This window comes from Nothoprocta perdicaria, unplaced genomic scaffold (genome assembly GCF_003342845.1).
Source record: "Nothoprocta perdicaria isolate Ctin4 unplaced genomic scaffold, notPer1 scaffold_62, whole genome shotgun sequence".
Taxonomy (NCBI): Eukaryota; Metazoa; Chordata; class Aves; order Tinamiformes; family Tinamidae; genus Nothoprocta; species Nothoprocta perdicaria.
In genome coordinates, this window is record NW_020455888.1 from 2,224,625 (window position 1) to 2,243,350 (window position 18,726).

At 40.2% G+C, this 18,726-nt stretch overlaps 1 protein-coding gene across 1 annotated transcript in view; it reads left to right on the top strand.

Annotated features, from left to right (window-relative positions):
- The window catches only part of MTUS2 (microtubule associated scaffold protein 2), a 283,857-nt gene that overhangs the window by 111,921 nt on the left and 153,210 nt on the right, over nt 1–18,726 (top strand). The window contains exon 5 of the mRNA XM_026049831.1: nt 3,550–3,756. Within this exon, the coding sequence (XP_025905616.1) occupies nt 3,550–3,756 (207 nt within the window). The remainder of the gene's footprint in view (nt 1–3,549; nt 3,757–18,726) is intronic.

Below are 18,726 nucleotides of genomic sequence, written 5' to 3' on the forward strand. Positions count from 1 at the left end.
CATCTGCCTGAGCCCGGGAGAAAGATTTTGAAGAAAAAGTAGAAAAAGCTGACTGGGCATTTTCTAGTGATAGAAGACACTGAAAATCATGGTGAAACACATCCTGATTTAAATAATTTTCCTTGGTAAAGCAGTTTTGATGTGATCCCAGAGCTGTGCAGGATGCGGTGGTGTCCGGGAAGCGCTGGGCTCCCTGGCTTGCTCTGAGTCCCACTGGCTGCAGGCTGGTTCCTCCCTCTGCATAGCAGAGCACAGGGACCTGGGGRCTGCATGGCAGGGGGATTTCCCCCTGCTAATGTGGGACTTGGAAGTCCCGGGTGATCCTTATATTCCTAGGGCAAGCTCATTTCACGTTCTTGAAACGTTTCTTCATTCCTAACCTCTTATTTTCTCACCTCGTAGTGGAATTTCTCATGTTTCWTCATTCCTAACCTCTTATTTTCTCACCTCGTAGTGGAATTTCTCCTAATATGCTTCAGGACTTTTCTGTAGCTCCTTGCTCTAAAATGTAGATATCAGAGCTTATTAGGAGAGAGCAACCTCAACTCTCAGCCTGTTTGTGTCTCTTTTGGAAACCTGCAAAACCCACAAGAGAGGGTCCACATCTTCTTCCAGTTGCACTGCAGCTGGGATGTATGTCTTTTGCCACACTCAATTCCTTCCTGGAATTAGTCCCTAGATGCCTGGTGAGGCTGATGATGACTCTAACTCATGTGCTGTGCAATGGGCTGCTCTGGCCACACAAACACAGAAGTGTAGCTGCCACATCATTGGGGCAGCTTGTGTCTGGCTGCCAAGCAAGAGAACACAAGATCACCAGTCTCTAGAAAAAACACAGTCTGATCTCAGCCTAAGCTAGTCTGAATCCCACCTTGTAGCTTTTGCTAATGCAGGAAGGTATTAATTCTCTCAAATGGAGAGATTCTGACTAGAGGATAATTAGCTTGACCGTTCTAGCGATGGGGATTCCTACAACCTTCCAATGGACAATTTTTATCGTTCCTAAATTGATATAATTAAAATCAGCTGAGGTGATTTGCAATAATTGCAAGCACTGCTGAGGACAGCATTAAGATCTGGTTCTGTGCTGATTTTCTGGGTAGTCATTTAGATATGACTTGATTGCCAAGTCCTACCATAAAGGAGTCAAGAAATCTGCCTTGACAGGGCATTGCAGATAACAGTAAAGCAGCTATAAAATAACTGTAGTTCTGCACAAGCCTAGCAGTAAACAGCAATAGTAAATACCCAGTCTTTGCTGTTCTCGTTGCTAATGTGCATGCTCTGGTCTTCATCAGCATCTGGACCCACAGAGATGTATAAGCAAYCTCAGACAGGCCTAATGAAGTAAAATTCAAGATCAGAGAACAGAATTATTCCCATCAATGAAAAAAAGGATGAATGGAGATTTTAAATTTTTTTTTCATTACACAGTGTAGGTATTTGTTATTATTCTTTTGATGAAGATGCTGTAATCAGACATCTGTTTCATTGACTCTTACGGGAAGCCTGAAGTCTTGAAAAGGAGTTAAAAAAAGATGTAGGTTTAAGGGTCTGTACTATATAAATTCTTTTGTTCACTGAACAAGCAATATGTCTTTTATAGAAATGTATTTTGAGTGAAAAAACAATGATTTTTTATTTTGCCTGGTGTTACATATATTTTTCTTGCAAAAAAAAGAAGCTTAGTTTTGTCAAACACAGTTTAGTATTATTATTGTAATGAGATCCACAAATATATTTCAAAATCCCCATAACATTTTCTGCTTGAAGAAGGAGTTAGTCTTGTTTTCTATAAAGTCTCCTCAAAGAGTAATGGTTCATTAAAATTAATAAGGCTGTGACCTACTTAGTTTACAAAAAAATTAAATCCTATAATAATATTTTTACGGTGCAGTTAATTTCTATTTTTCCTTTCATATTATGAATGTTCATTTCTTTCTTTGAAGTATGAGTTTAGTTAATGCCCAAATAGTATCACTATGTAGAAATGGAAATGAAGTGAATTTGTGGCCTCTTCTGACAGAATACATTGATATTTGCAATGGTCCTGTGTCTCCTAACCTACTGATCCCATCTGTTTAACCTTTTCAGCATCAGCTTTTAGAAAACTTTTTTTTTTTTTTAATGTCCTCATTCCATGGGTTTCCACAGGGAACAAAAATCTGGTAGCACCAAAAATACAAGAGGAAACTCTGCCCAATTTTTTTTTTTTTTTTTTTTTTTTTGGTAGACGGCATTCCACAGGGACTAGTGATCTGGTTTCACCATAGAATGTTTCCGATCCTCTGCCCAATTTTTTTTTTTTTTTTTTTTTTTGGTACAGTTAAGGTCCGGACTCACTTACTACCCAGACCTTTCAAACCAAATCAAACTCTAAATGTCAGACCTTGTACAATGACACCTTGGAACATTTCTGGAACTATATTCTGAATTTCTCTAGAAAAGCTTGCTTAAGGAAAAGCGGTGTACAGCGGAATACAGGTAAATCACAGAATCACAGAATGTTTAAGATTGGAATGGACCTCTAGAGATCATCCAGTCCAACAGGGGACTGCTCCAGCAGGGACACCCAGAGCACGGGGCACAGGGYGGCATCCAGGCGGGTTKGGAAGATCTCCAGAGAAGGAGACTCCACAGCCTCCCTGGGCAGCCTGTGCCAGGGCTCTGTCACCCTCACAGGGAAGAAGTTCTTCCTCACATGSAGATGGAACTGCCTGGGTTTCAACTTGTACCCATTTCCCCTTGTCCTGTCGCTGACCACCACTGAGAAAAACTTGGCCCCTTCCTCCCTGCATTCTCCCCTCATGTATTTGTACATGTGAAGGCACAAACAGGAGAAGAATGACCAGGTTACCACAGCAGACTTGATCACCCAACTGTTATTCTTGCCTAATTTTATCCTAATAACCTGCTACTTGCATTTGCTTAAGACTTGTCTGATATGATTCATATAGACTGATATTTTTTATTGAGGTGAAGTCCTTTGGTAGTTACTGGCATGTTACAGAAGGATTGCTTACTGGGACATGTTCATCTTGCCAGGCTTGGGGCAAGAGAAGGACATTCTTCATTTAGCAAAGTCTGAAAGGAGGAAGATTTCAAATGAAGTATTTTCTTTGACACAGTATGAAGTACTGTCCCTGAGGAAAATTATGGGATTCTGCAGTAGCTTTGGAGATCAGATGCAGCACTTGTGGCTTGTTACCTCTGTGTATTTCTTTTATTTGGCAAATAGCAAATGAAAAGTCAGAAAGTGTTGCAACATAAGATAACATTTAAAGGGAAAGAAAAAAAGAGGCTAGTACCAGATTACTTTGCTAAATTTTAAACTTTTTGCCTGATAAGTTCTTGCTGTATTTCATATTTTTAAAACCTATTGCACCTTGTAATTTTTTCGCAAATGGTTTTCTACGGAGTGAATATACCCCTGCAGACCGAGCAGCATTAGAGCTCGTGTTCCCTATCTGAACTAACTTTAGGTAGTTAGTTGATACAAGCACTCTTCAGTATGTCCCAACCTAATGAAAATTTCCTTTTCTCTTTCAGTGGATCTTAAAAAAGGCCCGTGTCCAAATTCTGCAAAGTCAAATCTGCCCAAGCCATGCCAGTCTGGACTTCGTCCCCCTGGATATTCCCGCTTGCCGGCGGCTAAGCTGGCAGCCTTTGGCTTTGTCAGGAGCTCAAGCGTGTCCTCTGTCTCAAGCAACCAGTCAAATGACAGCGCTCAGAGCGATCAAAGCAAGACAACCAACCGTAAGTCCTCAACGTGGTCTTCTTTTGGGGAGAATATTAAAAAGATGTAGTCCAGAATTGTCCAGGATGGAGTCTGTCTGTGAGGATTAATGTACCTTGCATAACGCTCACTAATCTCTTCTGTGCCACTGAGTTGTGTGGCTGGGATCTTGATTTCCCAGTTTAATTTTTTTWAAATTATTAATAATAGATTAACAGGAGCTGAACATGTATTGCGTGTAGAAGGGATTAGTTTCTCTRTTGCAGAGAAAACAGTATAGAGAGTGGACCTGAGGCATTTCTGTATTTTGTTTTCACCTGGATTCTTCCATTTTACAAGTTGAAGTAAGTAAACACAGTGAAATGATTGATAAGCTTATAGTCATGGAGAACAATTTAAGAAAAAGGTTATCTAAAATGAGCAATGTAGTCTTTCTCGTCTGCTTTTTCTTATGCCTCTTAAAATGCAATGTGATAAACTTGATCTAGAAAGTTAATCAACAAATGCCAGGGATATAAAACAAAGATCAGAACTGATATCGTAATTGTCTCATCTCCAGGTTTGGAAAGATCCCTTGGCTGAAATGTCATTTCAAATCCTATTTTCTATAGCGACTGTTAATTTTATTAAGTACAAAGTAATGCACACTGCAGCGTGCAGCCTGCGGGACACTTGCCTTGGGCTCAGGGCAGGAAGGAGGATTAAGGGATTTTCACACCACTTTTTCTTTGATAATCAGATTGAGTCTGAACCGTGTCAGTATCAAATCCAGTGGCATCAGGCCTGGAGGAGCAACAAGAGGGCGACCAGGTGGCATAAACTGCTAGGAGCAACAMGGCGCTGCAGGGTCTGACATCTTCCTCTGCTAGGATTCATCTGAAATGAATGGCAATGAATGAAAGGAAAATGCAAAACTCTGAGGATTTTCTCTTTTTGCTTTTAAATGGTGTCATTTAAATGTAGAAGATTAAAGAGTCCAGTGAGTTCTAACTCCTATAATGTCACTAGACATGCATTTGAATCCTGGCTTTGCATTTGCACTGGTTGCATGTTGGAATTGATTTCATGAACATTACTTTGTTCCGAGGGTAGCCAGTCTGCTTTGCTTTACCTTTTTGCCCTACATTTATGTCTTCAGAAAGCTTTTCTTTTTTTCAGATAGTGTGATATTTCTGCTTTCATTTACAGAAAGTTTTTGTTAAGAAAAAGGGAGAAAGTATTATATTTCTGATCTGATAAACAAGGAATGTTGTCCAGCAATATCATGTGTGAATCTGAAAAATTAGCCTCTGCAGGTATAGCACTACTGCCCTGAGCATTATTGATGCATATAGTTTAATATAGTTAAGAATTCTCTAAAATTAAAATACTCTAAACTGAGTCAATTGACCCCAGTTCACAAACTTTGGAGGAAGCACAGGTCATCTTAGACTCAGGCAGCTGCATCAAATGCTTTGCTCATCTTAATAGGAGTTGATTTCCTTTCAATATTCTGATGTATTTTTAAATCACATTTTGTACTTAAAATGTGAAACTATGTTTCATTCACCACAAGTATGGGAAAATAYTCAGCTCACGTAGTTTGTTCCAGCTCACTAAGGTGAAGGAGCAGGTGGTAACTGTTATTTTTACATTAGGTTTAGGATTTGGTGAACAACCTGTGCACTGGAAGAGTGCTTCTGGATGCACGTGCTCTAAAGGTCAGGTGTGATTGCATGCGGGAAGTGTTCTGCTGTAGAAAGTGCTGTAGACACAAGCGCAGGTTGTCACCTGGTGAAAACTGTGACCTATCAGCTCTGCTGCTGCCCACAAGGCAGGTAACCCATCTCAGCAGCTGCCAGGTTGCCCTTCATCTCCATGGGGAGATGGAGATGAAGACACAAGCTCTTTCAGTGGATCATGTCTAACATGGCTTCTGTTGCATGCACATCTGTCTGAGCCAGGAGCTACAGCTGCTTTGGCCAGTGATGAAGACAATGAAAGGGACCTGGGCCAAGCGCGAGAGGGCAAAGGTGTTAACCCTCAGGAAAGTCATCACCCAAGCGCTCACTCTGTGTCACCCTCTTTCTTCAGGCTAAAGGCAACTGCCCTAACTCTTGTCCAGTACTCCTTGCTCATTACTCATCGCTTTCTTTCAAGTATAGCAGAAAAAAAAAAATGTTTCCGTAGTGATGAATAATTAACTGTCATGGAAATGTTTGCGGTGTGAAATGGTATCATCTTTTTCTATTTATAGCCTCGGTACCAGCTGGAGTTTTCTTAGTTGCCCAGCACCCAGGGAGCACCCGTTAGTTGCCTTCCGCTCTCATGCCGCTTGTTTGACACAGATCAGCAGTGTGCTTCAACGCATGCAAAGAGCAACCATGTGTGGATGGAGGAGCAAGTCCTGGCTTAGGAGTCTCTGCAAATGTAGTATTTCTTCCTTTCCTCATCCACTGGAATGGTTTTATTTAAMTTAAATAAATGACTGCTTCTCTAGTTACTATTTGAGATCATATATTCAACTAAATTGGGCTTAGTAGAGAGCAGCATGAAGTTTTACTATTAATTTCCTAGCTCAGTGGGGTAGAAAATGGTGAATGATCTAACTTTAGAAATCGTCCAAGATGTATGATAACACAGTTTCCTATTTAAGCGATGTCTCTGTGTGCCAGGGAGACAGAAAATAATTGAAAACAGCTTACAAGGCTGTACGTGTTATAACTGGGGGGGTTGCCACCATTGCAAGAGGACAGGCTCACCTCAAGATCTTTATCTGTCAGAGTGAAACGCATCTCTAATGCGTTTCTTTAATATTTCAAAATATATCAGCTTCTGAAAAGCAGTTGGCTATAGCTGGGCGAGAGGAAATCACAAGTCTGTCTTGCAGGGAGAGCATTTTTGGTAAAGATTTCAGTCCTGAAGAAATTTCAGTCCTGAAACCTCCTATTTCCGTTTTTTTCTGCCCTACCAGATGTTTCACAGTGGTAGCTCTTTCCAGAACCTGTGATGGCTACATTTCTTCCCCAAAATCCCAACTAATACCTCATTTTGCCATACTAATAGTGATTAAATGCTCTCTAGAGAGCAAACCAAGTTTGTTTAGTCTAAAGAGGCATGACATCTGTGTGATGAGGAAGTTTCTTAAGGAAGCTGAGATGCAGCAGCTTTGTTCTTAATCAGGTTTCTGCACTTTCCATGACCTTTCTGAGAYCTGCAAACCTGGATGCAACATCCCGGTCTGCTCAGCTGACTGGTTCTGGCAGTCACTCACATCACTTATTGACTCAAGCAAATGGGTTTGCAGTGGAGGGATGTTGCTCTTTTCCCTCCACRTGGACTGAGCAGGCTGTCCAGTGGTTCCCCAATAACTCACTGGTCTTGTTGACGTGGGGCATAGCTGGGCTGCTCTGCTCTGCTCAAAACTGGCTAGAATTTAAAATTTCAGTATTTCAGCTGTATAAGAGGGGCCTGAGTGTTCTGTTAAGTACGAGAAAAAGCAAATGAGTAGCTAAGTGAGGCCAGTGTTTGAAACTGGTATGATTTGAAGTGAACAGATTGTTAATGGAAATGAAAAATCTCATGCTCAACTAAACTGAATAAWTTCTCTTCTAGTTTTATGTACCTTACTGAACTGTCTCCTCTATCTGCCCTGATAAAGTTTGCTTAAAAGCTTTTGAATCTGAAGGTAATACACTAAAGTTTCCATAGCTGTGATATGGGGTTTCCAGAATTATCTTGTAATTCAACAGGAGGGTAGAGGGCTCGGGGAGAAGTTTCTGTTTTACTTGTTTAAAGACTTGTTAGAGGCTCCTCAGAGCTCTTTGGGTTGCTTGTATCTGTATTTCTACTAGTRGGATGAATATTCTGCTCACATGATTAATTTTCTGTACTTAATCAGAACAGGCTCTAACATGCTGTAAGTACTATGTGGAAAACAGTCCATTAAACACTATGAAACAGGTGGATGTATGCAACACTGGAAGAAAGAACGATTTTTTAGAATGATTGGATAACTGTTATTAGTTTAGGAAATGGAAAAATGGAAGCATAATATCAGGAAATACTTCTTAGTCATAGAATATAACTGTCTGTAAAATAATCTTGCAACTCAAGTGATGAAAGCCCTGTTGCTTAAGAGTCTTAAAATAGAATAATAGCGTAGCATTAGAAACAATTCTCTGGCAAGGTAGTAGGCTAGAAGACGTAATGTTGCTCAGTATCTACCCACAATTCTAAACACTGAAGCAATTTCTTTCAGATAAAGCAGGAAAATGGTGGTGAATATTTCAAAACTTGGATTAGCATCTCCGGCCAGCTAGTTTTTGTTTAAAATTACAGAAATGGGAAACTGAAAGTTTTGTGTAGACCTCCATGTTCCTTACAGAACATACAGATTTCACAACCTAATTTTATGCTTTTTTTTGCCTTTTCATTGCTTGCCCTGTCTGAATGTTGAATTTCCATTCTAACAAGCAAGGATGTCAAAGTATGTCAGATTCAGGTAGRGGGAGAAATGGGGAGATTAGAGCGAGCACAGAGATCTTCAAGTGTCTAATTGCTTCCAGGAGAACATTCAAAACTGTAATATGGTGCACAGAATTATTTATATAAAAACACTTTCCTGTATGAAAATACATTCCAAGTGTATTTCTATGACTGATTTTCTGCTCATTTTTCTATATCACAAATTCTGTTTTTTTTTTCTTTTTCTGAGTATTTTTCCGAGGTGAAATGATATTTAGCTGCTCTCCAAAGCCTCAGCATTTGTTTTTTTCAAACTTCAGTTGTTACAGTAGAGAGAAAAAAAAAGTAAAAAGAGAAAAAAGAAAAAGCAAAACCTTCAAGGAGTAATTTGGAGGTGTAGCACAGCAGCCCCTCTCTGTGCTTTCAGGGACTGAAGCAAGAGAGATGCAGCATAAACTACCCATGTGTTTCAGTCACTTTTAACTAAGATCTTGTGCCAGTATTTTGCATGTGATAATACTTCAATAGTTTAGATCATATTTTTGCTGTCTACCTTCTTACCTCTTTAACTGTACATTGAAGCAGTACCATGCTGTGGGGTGCCTTATATGTCTGTCTATACCACCCTTGCCTCTAGTAAGTGGAGGCAGGAAGATGGAGCTGTCTGAAAGCACAGGACAACTTTTATATGAAGATTCAAACATGAWTTTCTTTCAGGGTTGTAGATTTGCTTTTTATTCTTTTTTTTTTTTTGAGCTGAAAATTTGTCAAACCTGAAACAAATCCATGCAACTGTCACTCTCCAAAGTTCACTTTCTATGAGCTAAGAACAGCTGAAAATTTTTCCCATCTCTAGTGCCAGCTCAGCTTCAACACGCTACTTAATCACCACATTTGTTATTGTAAAAGGTCATATAAAATCTGAGATTTTAGAAGTACAAAGCCCAATCCTAGAAATTATGTGTCTAGGTGCTAAAATTATCCATGCTTTGGCTTAGTTCTAGTTCTATTTTTTGGCACTTATTTCTGTCTAGCTTTTAAAAAGTGACTGAAATACGCTGCCTTACTTTTCCCATTTATATGTTTCCGGTTTATATGTTTATGCATTTACTCCTACTCACCCCATTTTAGGGATATAAAATATCAGTATGGCCAGTAGGAGATCCTGCCTGCTTCATTTATTGCAGTATAATTGGCTTCATTCCTTTACTGRAAAGATACAAAGAAATCAATGAGGCCATTTCTGAAATAACTCTTTTTTTTTTTTTAAGTATTTGCATGACATTTTCTAAAAGATCTAATTTCAGTGAGACTGAAGGGACTGCCCTCCAACAGTGCCACTGCAGCCAGGGTTGGAAGAGGGTTAGACAGACTTCCAAAATCTGGGAAAAAGCTGAGATCAAGTTCAGAGCCTTTAGCAGGGACAAGTGCAGTGTTTTTCTTCCTGTGGGCCACGTTGCAGTCAGCACAGCAGTGATGAAAACGTCCCCTTGAAAACCTGAACACAGGCAGCAGCTGGAACACATCTGTCACATCCAAATTAAAACCCCTCTGAAGATCAGAAAACTCACTATAAATTTTCTTCTTTACGCTTTCTAATCTTTCTGTTCTATCTGATGAGGAAGGCAAATACGTTTTCAGAAGTGAACCCTGTGAGCGTTCACTGGAATAGATTAATCTCCTAATTTAGCCCTAAGAAAAATGAAGAAATAACACTTTGAAGAAATAAGGGCTCTTCCATTTMCTTTTCTTTTTATTTTTTTTTTCTTTCTGGGCTAATCTGTCTTCTAATGGAATCATAGTTGAAATCTTCATAGTCTCCCAGTAATGAAGTTTGCTTRCCAGGATATTTGAGAAACCTTCCTCTTCAGCCTGCCCTTCTCCTGCACTAACACTTTGTGCATATCAATTTAACATTTATGCATAGAAATCATTAGTTAAAAAGTGTCTGTTTTGGAGACTTAAGTACCTGGGACTTGTCACTGGAACAAGCTCTCACCCRGACGTCTCATTGACTTCAACAGTTTTTATGTTCATTGAAAATCAGGCTTGTGAAAATCTAGATGCATTAAAATTTCAGAAGGATGTTTTTTCTAAAATAATACTGCATTTGGTATTTGTGTTCTCCATGAGATCAGACCTGGTTAGCACAGTAAGGTGTTCCGGCTTTAAAAGAAGTGATTCTGAATCGGAAGTAATTACTGTCATGAGAKAAATCATTACTCTGATATTTTTTCAAAGATAGTTGGGAACTAAACATTTAACCATTTAACAGAATTTAAAGATACCAAAAGTTTGATACAGATGTTGGAAGATAATTTTCAGTTACAAGGGAAAAAAGAAATAGTCAAGTCACAATTCTTAATCATAGAAATTTTGAAATGGTCTTTGAAATGGCCTTTCTTGACTGTAATTTCTTCTTAGTGAGATTGTTAGCTCAGTCATGTTTGTTTTCCCCCAAAATGCATCAGGCCTTGACATTAGACTTTTTTTTGAGTTTTTTTTTATGAAGACATAAATTAAAAAAGCAAGAATGAGATTATTTAATTGCAATCATATTATTAATAACCAGCTGGCAAAGGTGAAAAATTATGGTGAGTCTTACTAGTAATAAACATCCCCAAAGTTACAGGTACTGCAATTATTACTGGCAAATTGCAATTAGCCCCAAAAGTTTCTGGAAATAGAGCTGTCCTCTTTGCAGTACGTGAAGAATCAATTAACCAAATGCCCTCACAAAGTGAAGTGTGGATAATTAACACAAAGAATTGGAGATTTGAAGAAATGCGTGTATACCTGTCTTGCAGGAGGGAGATTGCTGATTAGTTTAGGTAGATTAGTGCAGGTAGTGTATTAATAAGGGAGCAAAGGAAGAGACCTCAAAGACRGTCTCATCTTTTCTCCTGTTGTGATTCCTGTAGAACATTTGTGAATTCTAATTTAGTGGCAAGAGAAGTGTTACAGCCAAAAAAACGCAGCACTATTTATAGAGGACAGAGTTTTCCTGTGCAGAAGTTGGGCTGGGATCTCACCCRTGGCATTTTTTCCACCCTGCTAATCTAGTCCAGACAGGTTAAAGCAGAGGACATTTGTGTAAGTCTTCCAGGTGYTCTTGAGAAGATCTGCAATAAAAAGAAGGAGCAGCATTTTCTGTACCTTTCAGGATTGCCACAAGTCTGCTAGTTGTGATCCAAGAAGTGAAAAGTTGCAGCTTTAACAGCTTTTCCTTCAGGCTTGGTGCTTGACAGTCCCTGGAGGCCTATGCAGGATCACGTGAGGCCGTAAACAGCTAAAAATATTATTTTCCTTGTGACAGGTACAAGAGCAGGGTCTTGTAATTTGGTATTTTTTACGTTAATTTAACTGTTAAAAGATAGGTGATTGAGGACTAACATAAGTAAACCAGGAGACARACAAAGACCCTCCAATGAAAAGCATTAAGCTGAATTAAATAAAAACAATTTCACAGTATTTTTCTCCTGGGTGGCAGGTACCACAAAACGGAGGTTATTGGCATAGCGGACACCAGCAATACAGCCATCAACAGCCAGCAACCACTGAATCCTTCGGGCACGAGGCTGAAGGCTGATGCTGTGCCTCCCATGGGGGAGCCCTGTGGGCACACCTGGGGTGTTAGGGTGRCTGGAGGGGAGAGGTGCTGCCGTTAGGCTTGACTGCAGTCTGCCAACAAGCCTTGACGTGTAGCACGGAGGCAATTAAGATGGACTGCAGAGAATAAATTTTTAATTTACACTGTCCAGGTCTTCATGGGCTGCTGGTACAGTTTCACATATTTCAGGTTACCATCACTACACCCGCAGGTGGCTGCCAGCTCAGGGATGCTTATGCAAAAATTGCAGGATTTAGGAAAAGTAACACGCTCCAATTCRTGGATGTGAACTGCAGCATGTCACATAGGCAGCATCGTTCATGCACTGGCAGAACACTGGAACAGGTTGTCCAGGGAGTTTATGGAGTCTCCATCCTTAAAGATGTTCCAAAGCCGTCTGGGCAGGGTCCTGGGTCATGTGCTGTAGGTGGTCCTTCTTGAGCAGGAAGGTTGGACTAGATGATCCCCAGAGATCCCTTCCAACCTCAGCTGACCTGTGATCTTGTGATATGTGTGTGGACCTTGACTTAGGATGGCACATGAAGTCTGTCTCAGAGCTGGGCATGCGCTACGCACCACCCACCACCAGACCTGCTGGATGAACATGTGCTCCCTTGAGGGTTTTTGTGATTCCCAGCAAGTAAGTTTGAATCTGTAGTTAGTGGGAGCTTGTTTGCCTGCAATGCTTTCTTTATAATGAGAGTAATGGGTTATTTTTGCGCGCCTCCTCTCACTAATAAATAATCAGTATGGCAGTGTGTATGTTTCTATACAAAAAAAGGAGATGTTGCTATGTTGAAATCAGTGGTGCCTACTCTGACTGGCTGGCAGAGTGATATCAACAGCAACCACCAGAAACACTCATCTGCACCATGCAGCTTCATCAGGCAAAATGAGCCCAGAATCGGTAGCTCCTGCTTTTCATGAACCTCTCCTTTCTCCATCGGCACATGAAATTTTAGCCCTCTTGTTTTCCTGTTTGAAGCAACTTTCCAAGGAAGACGAATCCCACATTATTCCATAGTTATTCTTTCCTTATGGCTAGCTTATAGGTTGTATTTGGCTAAGAATTAGGAATATGCCCTTGACTTCCCCACTAAAACACCGAGGGAATACAGCAAACCAAAGAATGATTCATTTCCTGCCATGGCTTTGCATCCCAGAAATAGTGTATACTTCAGGTGCCATGATAACTTAATATTTATATTTAATCAGTGGTTTGCTTCCTTTCATTTACATCCTTTCATATGACTCTTTATTAGAGTCATGCTGCCTTCCAGTCAGTCATTTCTGGAAAGTTATGTACAATCTGCAGAGAAAAGTAAGCCAAACTGTCCGWGGAATAATACAGGGTTTGATTGGAACAGCATGTTTTGATCAAAACATCTTATGAACAAGCCTGGAAATTGATGGGAAATGCTGGTATCCTCTTCTGCTGCTGTTCAACTATATGGATCAGGGTAGGCTTGAGCCCAATCCTTACCTCAAAAAACTGAGGAGGACTRTTGGGGGTTAGATGAAAGAATTACGAATGTATTATTTTTAAATAGTATTTTTCTTCTAAAAGAAAAAAAAAGGATTTTTCCTTGTCTGTCATTATAGAATCTTTTGTTCTGTTCCCACCACAGAGTGTTGGATAGTCTGGGAATTAATATTACTTTTGTAATCTGAGGAAAGGGGATTTCCCAATGAACATTATTACAGTCATTTTATTTAAACAGAAAGTTTATTTTTAGATGCTTGGATGTGTCTTGGGATAAAACGTTCCTTCTCTGACTTGTTCCATGTTGACTAAATGCATTATGTACTGCAGCTAGGTATCTAAGGAATTTTAATTGTCTCAGAGGTACACAATAGCTTTTCAAATTAGGATATTTATCACTTGTCACAGTCTGTAAGTTTAGATACAGAACAGGCCTGTACACTGTCAAGTTGTATGGGAAAGTAAGAAGAATAAGGGGCAACGTCATGGTCTCTGTAGGCCTTCCAAATAAATTAATGGTTTGTAAGTAAAACTTAAATAAATAAATATAATATGCAATTTTAAAGCGTTTAAACCTGAAAGCAAGTAACTTGAAAATGAGAAAAGAAAAGAAAAGAAAAGAAAAGAAAAGAAAAGAAAAGAAAAGGAAAAGAAAAGGAAAAGAAAAGGAAAAGAAAAGGAAAGGAAAGGAAAGGAAAGGAAAGGAAAGGAAAGGAAAGGAAAGGAAAGGAAAGGAAAGGAAAGGAAAGGAAAGGAAAGGAAAGGAAAGGNAGAAAAGAAAAGAAAAGAAAAGAAAAGAAAAGAAAAGAAAAGAGGAGAAGAGAAGAGAAGAGAAGAGAAGAGAAGAGAAGAGAAGAGAAGAGAAGAGAAGAGAAGAGAAAAAAGAAAAGAAAAGAAAAGAAAAGAAAAGAAAAGAAAAGAAAAGAAAAGAAAAGAAAAGAGAAAAGAAAAGAAAAGAAAAGAAAAGAAAAGAAAAGAAAAGAAAAGAAAAGAAAAGAAAAGAAAAGAAAAGAAAAGAAAAAGGCATGCATGTAAATTGGTCCCATTTCTTTGGTAAAGCATTGCTTTTTGTAACTAATCTAGTAAGTTATACCTGGCTTAGCAATGATCCTATGCAGGAAACGTGCTGGGCACAGACATGAAAATGAGAAGCTTAGGAGAATGYTTGCAGTCTTGAACTGTTGTGTGAATCAAAAGTACTTGCAAATAAAAAGATCACATTAATTGAACAAAACCCCTGAGTAGCTCACAGAGTGATCAAAGGTTGCTGCCAGTCACAGCAAGAAGACCAAGGTATCCAATGGCAGCCTGAACAATTRCCAGCTAGGAATAATTTGGTATTCCCCACTTTAGGGCATGCCATCTATCATATTAAAAACTATTAAAATTAGTCTACCACATTAAGGGTTGAGGCACATTAAAATAGACTGGCTTTTTCATGAAGCACAGAGCAAACATATTTGTAAACATGTCATTTTTAAAAAGCTGTTAAGCTGGATGACAAGCCTTCTCCTACCTGGGCATCTCACCAGGAGTTTCCCCCTCCATCCCCATAGGCAGAGGCAGAGCTGAGCAGCAAGGTCAGGGCCCATCTTGGTGCTGGTGACCATGGGGTCCTGAGACAGATCCTTGGCCCTGAAGGGGACATAATTTTCTTTTCTGCCTTTATATGCCAGATGATATGTGGTTATAGACAGTAAATGCAGATGAGGACCATMTACCCCCTTCTAGCTTGGGAAAAAGTGATCTAACCACCATTCCACTTGATGGAAGCAATGCTTTCCTAACTGGTGTTACTGCTTCCACCTGAAAAATATTTCTCTCTCAGAAGTTAGGCATTGACTTCACTTTCCAGGAGCTGACAGAGTACTGGAGGTAACTGCAGAGAGCCACTCTTTCATCCTCTCCTTCTCCCTGTTCATCATCAGTGGTCTAGCTAATTAGCTTTGATAAGGCTTCCTGCAAAATGCTGGATACCTTCTTGAAAGGTTTCTTCATGTGGAAGTATTTGAGAGAGGCAGTTTTGGGGGGACAGGAAGCTCCTTTGGAGTTTTGAAATGTAGATGGGCTGCAAAGATGTCAAGACGTTTGCTGGATGTGGCCTTCATGTTGTTGCAGCTTTGCCCTCCGTCACAAGCTCCTCACATGGTTTGAAATAACACCCTGTTTCACCTCAGAGTTTGGCTGAGTTTTCTGTCACCTTGCCATGGTGGCAAGGCCTGAACAAACTCATTGCAGTGGATCATTTGCTCCATCAAGTAAGCCCTGCAAACTCTGAGCAAGCAAAAATTTTGCCTGTGGCTAACAACCCGGTGAGTCCACCGACATGCTTCTGCTTGTGGCTCTGCACCTAAATCCCCCGTTGTRCAGGATTAATAGCTCCTGACTTTCCTTTTGCACAGCCTCTTCATTCAGGCCACCCACTGTCGTAGGCGTCCCACCACCAGCAGAAGCTCTGAAGTTCCTTGGCCCTTGTCCTTGGCCAGACCTGATAATAATACAGATTTGCTAAGGTGCAGAATCGCAGCGTGGTTGAACAGAAACCTGCAAGCTAAGCTGGTGCAGCACTTAGCGTGTTTTATGTCTCGTGGTAGATATATTCCTGTGCATAGTATATAGTGCATAGTGTCCTGCTGATCAAGTGATATTTTGCTTGCACCACTTCATTTAGAATACATTTAATTTAAATTTATTTCATTTTACATTTTATTTTTATATTATGTTTAAATTGCTTCTGTTTATTGAACCTCTCTTCAACATTAGTCTGCAGATTTGGGCAGGGGGAGGCAAATATGCCACAGCTGACGTTGGACTTTGTTGCTTAGCCACCTATATGCTGCTAAACAGATTTGAAACTATTCAAGTTTGGCAATATTTTAGTAAAGATACAGTAATAAACATTGCTCTGGTGATGGATTAATTTTTTTTAATCTTTTTTTCTTTTTTTTTTTTTTGTGTGTGTGTGGCAAAAATTGAAAGGAAATGGATCAGAAAGGCCACATAAAAGGCCACTGAGCAAAGTGAGAGCCATGGCAGGAGTCACTTCAGGAGTCCTAAGCTTTTCATAAGCCACATACACATTTATAGCACAACATTTTAGARCAGTTTGCAGGAATTAAACAGTAAAAATGCAGAGAACAATTAGGGAGCAATTGCACTTATATTAGTGTGATAATCAGTTGTAATAATCAGTTCTTCAACTGGCTTCACTGGGACAACCCGGTGCCATGCACCATGGGAGGAGAAGTCCTGGCCAGCAGGGCTCAACATGAGCTGGGGTCTGTAGCATTTGGTGCGTTGGGAGCAAATTGCTTCCACTGTGTTTGCAAGAGGGAAGTCCAGTCACCACAGATACTACTACATTTGCAAATATCTCACTTTTGTTAAAAAACCACAAAAACAGATAAAAAAGGCACTTTCAGTGCATTTTTTTTTTTACAAATCTGTGAAGAATTCCAATTATCTGGAACACAGAATGCTGTTCTGCATGGTGATTTTAGTGCAGCTTACACAAATTTTGTAGGAATTGCCCTTGTCTTTATTACTGACTGAAATGATGAGGTGAGGTGACAGATTTCCCCTTTGCTATGTCACAAGGCATGGTAAGAAACAGAAACTTGTATGTTCAGAGGTCAAAGAGGATCAGTAAATTTATTGCCTTTGAGTGCAGGTTAATATATTGATTCTTGTGAAGCATTTGCTGTTTACAGCTGTTGGTGAATACTGCGATTTTCAGATGGTTTTCTTTCAGGAAACCTGTGTAGTAGGCAAGCGCTAGCGTGTCTGCCTTGGGGAAGGAGAAGTGAGAATTGTGTGAATTTGCCACATTTCTCCCACGAGCCGCCTTGGGGCATAGCTGGAGGAGTTTTCTGTGGGCTGTTTGCAGGGTTCGTGCCTGCAGYCCCTCCGGAGCCCCTCTGCTCCCAGACGGTGGATCTGAGAGGGAGCTTCCAGGAGCACAATGGGGAACACTGCAGGAACAAGCGGTTTGCCTAAAACCACGTCTGGAGGAGCACGATAGCACTTCAGAACCATATTTGAAGTGTTTAGACACCAATATCGTATTTAGCTGCTTGCTGTCGTCTCAAGCGGAACAAAGCCCTGCTTTCCACAGGGAAAGTTTCAGGAAGGTTTGTGCTGTGATGTGACGCAGCTGCATCCACTCCGCGCGTCCTCCACGGAGAGGGGACTGGCTGGGAGTTGTCCCAGCAGTGAAGTACGTGTAGTCCTTACTCTCGGTAAAGTTAGCCTTGCCACTTATCATATCAAAGCATTCAAATTTATGAGGCAGTTTCTTGGAGCTCAGTTAATCCCGTGGGCGACTTCCTTACAAAACGGGCAGTTGAGCTGCCTCCCCGTTACTGRAGGGTAAGGAAATAAGAGAACTGCAGGGAAATTAGAACGAGCTAATCACGGAATAATGAGCAGATAAGTTAAAGACATTAAAGGCTCTTTTGTAGCCCCCCACCCTGAAAATAGAAGTGGTATTAATGTGCATTATATTCTGGCACTTGGGTGGAAGTCTGCATTAGTTGCRAGCAACTGGAAAAGGCCGTACTTGATAACAGTTACTTTTTCAATTAAGAAAGTATAATGAATATGTAAAACACTTGAGGAAGCATTCTCAGGGAGATCAGAGACATGAGACCACTGGAAATAGGGCATGACTGTGAGATGTCCTTGTGCCAAGGCATTACACCTGGCTGGCTTGGGGCAGGTGTTCCTTTGCTCTATTTATCATATGTTTAGATAAAAGTCTTGCAGTTGCTATGAAGCTTATTCCTCTTCTTATTCATGATGTCTAACCCATATTTCTATAGCAGGAATTTAGACCTGCAGCTCTTGTTTTAGCTGCAAAGGTTACAGAGAACTGTTTGTATCTACCTAATATCTATTTGAAGATTGTTGTTGTGTGTTCAATCTCATTTTCCCTTCTCTAAGATGAATCAGTCCAAGTGCTTCAGCTTTTTCTCTTAGGCCATACTTTCTAAGACCTGTGATCATTTTTTGTCCTTCATCTTTGCACCTTTTCTACCGTGCCTGTATGTGGTTCCCAAACTAGACTCGTTGTAGAGATCTTATTGCACTCTTTGCCAAATTTTCCATAAAGGAAAGAGCAAGTGCTTCTCTGCAAGGAGAGGAATTTACTCCTTGCAGAGCTATCAGGACTTGTCCTACCTTACCCAGCAAGTAAGAGTTGAGTCCCCAGACTCCCTGRTCAACAGTGGTGTGAAACATGGTGTCTTTTTAGTCAGGGCTTAATGAAGTAAACAAGGGCATTTTTTTTTTAAAGTGCTGTCATGTTCAGCTTGTTACAAAGATGCTTCCTTTACTACCTCAATCAAGTAAAAAATACTAGTATCTCTAAAATTAGGTGGTAGGAGAACCTGCCCAGCATGAGCTCCATCAAAGATTATTTCTCCTTAATTGTTGTGAACAAGTGAGTGCACA